General features: G+C 43.0%; 1 protein-coding gene across 1 annotated transcript; it reads left to right on the top strand.

The window, feature by feature from the left end:
* Nucleotides 1-1394: 1394 nt before the first annotated feature.
* Nucleotides 1395-4013, top strand: LOC104955066 (attractin-like protein 1; the record flags this gene model as incomplete). The annotated part of the gene is made up of 6 exons (XM_010782291.1): nt 1395-1578; nt 1689-1843; nt 2001-2085; nt 2877-3091; nt 3421-3539; nt 3837-4013. Coding segments are annotated over 6 exons (920 nt in total), but the record flags the coding sequence as incomplete, so codon positions are not given.
* Between the last annotated feature and the right edge of the window lie 465 nt (nt 4014-4478).

The raw sequence follows: 4478 nt of genomic DNA, 5'->3' as shown, positions 1-4478 counted from the left end.
GGTTCATTATAGTTGCGAGTGTGTCTGTGCTCCTGAACCAGCCTCACCTGTCCCCCTCCTATCCCCCTGCTCCTCTTTGAGGCACCAGCAAAGACTTTAAAAGTGTACCTTTTTTCACCTAGTTAACATGTGCTTCTTTTTAATCATGCATATTTTTCTAATCACTCTCCCCTCAAATGGAACTGTGTTTACATAAATGTTGACCAAACCGTTTGAGACCCACTGAGATAACTGACTAGGCCTATCTAAACACTCAAGAGTCCTTAACCTCACCTGAGCTGTAGTTACCTCTCTTAGTCTGACAGTAGAGAGCTCTCACTCCACCTTATTGTTGAAACATCTCCTTAAATCCATTAGCGTGGCTAGCTAGCACCAGATGCTATCAACAACAATAAAAGTAACCGGCGCTCTCTCTCTCTCTCTCTCTCTCTCTCTCTCTCTCTCTCTCTCTCGCGGCCTACACACACAGCAGCAGCCCTCTACTTGCTACACACTTAAATATGAAAAGGTTCAACTACGCACACACACCTCATCTCGGCTCGTGCAGCACGCACACAGGCATAGATTGCGCACCTTGGAGGTGAAGTGCAGGCATATTGTCATTCAAGAGATGCGTAGTTCTTTTGGAAAACATGTTTTTCTTTTAGCCTATTTACCTCGTTAACGTAAATAATACTCATTACATTGACACATGCATTATTTGTGATTCAAATAATGGTTGTTGGTAATGTATTAGCGACCCCTACAGATGTATAATTTCACTGCGTCCGTGGGAGCTCAGACCCCTCCTTATGGGAGCCCAGCTCCCATTGGCTCCCACATAACTCGAACCCTGATTGTTGGGTAAGGCGTGGTATTTAATTACAGTGCAAAACAGAAATTCCCGGCAACTTTAATTGGCAATAATATGAATATCCCCTGCTAATAAGAGAAAACAGTTTGACAGCTGGTTTTTCTGATAATGTTTTGATCAAACTGAGCTCAATTGCACACCCACTGCAGTCACACTGAGTCTGGTAATGGTTTGTCAAACATTTTTAGTACTTTGGAATATTTCTTTTTAACAATTGAAAACCTACAAGCAAAACAACTTGTGTGTGAACTCACAATAAACTCAACATTTCACAATTAAATGTTGCGATACAAGAAGCTTGGAAGCACTGTAGCCTATTTGTAATTTTACAATTTGTTAAATGTAGGAAATCAAAATCTACAAAATAAGTGCACAAAACAAACTGCTGCCAACCACTCATGCCCGTCTGTTTCCTGCCAAAGAATATCAAGATTTTTTAAGGGTGAAGAGCCCATCTGTCTCTGAAGAATTTAGACTTTGCAAATCATTTGATTCCTTCCCTTTTTTCACATGTATTAAATGAATCCCTCTATATTTTAAGGATCCAACACGTGGGTAATACCCAAGACTCAAGGAGCCTCTCCCCAGGGAGGTTACGGCCACAGCAGCACGTTCGACAGTGCCAGCGGCAGTGTGTATGTTCACGGAGGCTACAAGGCATTTCCTGCCAACAAATACGGCCTTGTTGACGACCTCTACCGCTACGACGCTAACACGCGGACATGGTAGATCAACGGATATTCATTATGCATGCATGTCTGTGTATGTGACACTGTCGGTTACACGTTTTCTTGTCACAGTTGCCCTTGACACACTTGTCGCGCATATGTTCCAGGTTCATCCTGAGAGAGAGCGGCTCTCCACGGTACCTGCACTCGGCTGTGCTCCTCAGCGGCACCCTGCTCTTCTTCGGCGGCAACACACATAACGACACATCGCTCAGCAACGGGGCCAAGTGTTTCTCTGCGGACTTCCTAGCCTACGACATTGGTAGGACTCTTGTTCTTAAACAGCCTCCAGTGGTGTTTTCATTAGCTTGAATAATGTGTGTTGTCTCTGGTCTCGGGTATTTGCAGAAATGTACAGTGTCAATTTTTAAAAGCACAAATAAAATGGTCTCTGACATGTGTTCTCGTGTTTTCCTCAGCTTGTGATGAGTGGAGGGTCCTGCCTAAACCAGACCTGCACAGGGATGTCAACCGCTTTGGTCACTCTGCTGTGGTTAGCAATGGGTGAGTCTCACTTTTTGCGTTTCAACTAAAACACACTGGACAGATGCCACAAACAAACTACCATCCCAGCATCCTTTTAAATGTCTTTATGTCCTTTCTTTATTGTTTTAGCATATATAGACAATATATAAGACAGTACACAAACATCCACAAGATATAACAAAATGAAGTACATTACAAGTCACATAAATAAATAAAATGAACTTCACAAACATGTAGGCAGATATGAAAAGCTTTTATCCTTCTCCCAGCAGAGGAACATTAATCATCTCCAATTTGCTGACCCAGTGTACTCTCTAGATCCGCATGTTCCAGATAGTTAAGGGAAGGGTCCCATACTTTTTTTAATAGTTCTTGTTTTCCTTGAATTGAACAGGTTATTTTCTCTAATGAGACACATGCAGACAGTTCTTTTAGCCAATACTTGGACTGTTAACATTTTTCCATGAAAAGTGCTATTATGCGTCTTGCCATATGTTTCGACATACATTTAAAAAATATTTGTTCTCTCTTCCCTAACCCTAACCCTAACCCTTGTGTTCTTTTGGGTAACACCCTAACACAAAACACTTAGGCTCCATGATTACCTGCAATGATAAAATCTCTTCTATCATACATTTGACCTCTTCCCAAACTATCTTTTATCAAACACAATGAAAGAATGTTCCGTCTTTATGTCCTTTCATTATTTTGACTTTGTTGCACTTTCTGATAACTGATTTGTCCCTTCCTGAAGGAATTTAAAATAACAATCTTGTTTACACTCTGTTCTCATGTTTTCCCATATCCAGGTCCATGTTCGTGTTCGGGGGCTTCTCCGGCATGCTGCTCAACGATGTGCTTGTTTACCGACCCCCCAGCTGCCAGGCCTTCTTGGCAGAGGAGGGGTGTGTCAAGGCTGGGCCAGGGGTGCGCTGCATCTGGAGCAGAGGTCACTGTTTCCCCTGGGAACCCAGCATGGCTAATGGGAGCATTATTCCTGCCCCATTCTGCCCCCTTAAAGCTGGTGAGAGAGAGGATTCCTCTTTTCTATTTTTGAAATTATTAATATTTCCCAGCATTTATCCTACTCCAGGTTTTTCCTCTACAGTGACTACACAGGAATTAAGTTGTCAGCTTTGGCTGGTACTAATAATAGACTTAATCTTTCAGTACTTTCACAGGATGTTCCTGTTTTTGAGTTGTCAAATGTAATACAAGCTGAGTTACAAAGTGTTCCTTCCTATTTCTAAGGACATATTATTGTTTTACTTCCCCAAAAAATCTTATCATGAAATGGACCTCATCCATATACACACTCATTGCTGCTCTCCGTTGTCCCGCTCCCTCTTTTAGTCACAGTGGACGAGCGCTGCTACCGGTTCTCAGACTGTGCCAGCTGTACAGCCAACACCAACGGGTGCCAGTGGTGTGACGACAAGAAGTGCCTCTCTGCCTCCAGCAACTGCACCGCTGTGAGTGGTCCACCAGGGGGCGGCAGAGCACTGCTGGTCTTCTCAAACACTGCACAGTTTGAGATTTCTGTGCATCACCACTGTTCAAATCAATTGATAGTGCCTTTGTTTAGGAAGAGTTCAAACCATTTTCCTTTCGTCCACATAATGTAATTTGAGTTCAATCAATTCTATCATAGGACAAACAGACCTATATCTTTAAGGTGGAGAAGATATTTACTCGCATGAACAATCTCTGCTCTTAAATTCAGCTTTTGTTTATTGTCCTCCTTTCTTTTATACTCTCTTTGTCCGTAGAACGTGAGGAACTTCACTGAGTGTCCGGTGCGCAACGAGCAGGTGTGCACCAAGATGGCCAACTGCAAGAGCTGCTCGGTGAATCTCAACTGTCAGTGGGACCAGAATCAGTCAGAGTGCCACGCTTTGCCAGGTAAGAAAGACGCTGAGCCCCCAAGCTGATTTCCATACCCAAAAACACACACCACGTTGAAGGCTTTGGATTTAGTTCTCACACATAAAACTTGGTGGAAGGGTGTACCATGGGCCAATGAACAACCTGCAATTCTCCTGTCGTTCTGCACAACACACAACCCAACAAGGGACCATCTGTGTAAGTATTGTTTAAAATCTATCCAGGTAATAAGCCCTCTTCTCTCCAGGCAGGACCATCTTTATTAGAAATGTGAAATGGACAGAAAAGACAAACACCACTTGGACACAATACAGCACTTTCTTCCTCTACTGTTTTTCTGAAGCTTCTACCTCATCAACTTCTTAAAAAACGTTACCTTTCTTCGTTTTTGTTTAGAAAGCCTCTCACCGTCTCCCTGCTGCAGCACTTCCTTAACTGTTACTAAACCTTCTGGGGGGAAAATATAAAAATCATATTTTAATGATGACCTCTGTTGCTCCGGGCCAGCATGCGCAGGATGTTTGCGG

Source organism: Notothenia coriiceps, unplaced genomic scaffold (assembly GCF_000735185.1).
Source record: "Notothenia coriiceps isolate Sejong01 unplaced genomic scaffold, NC01 NC01_scaffold00024563, whole genome shotgun sequence".
NCBI classification, from domain to species: Eukaryota; Metazoa; Chordata; class Actinopteri; order Perciformes; family Nototheniidae; genus Notothenia; species Notothenia coriiceps.
The sequence above is the reverse complement of the archived record's forward strand: the minus strand, read 5'-3'. Positions and strand labels throughout refer to the sequence as shown.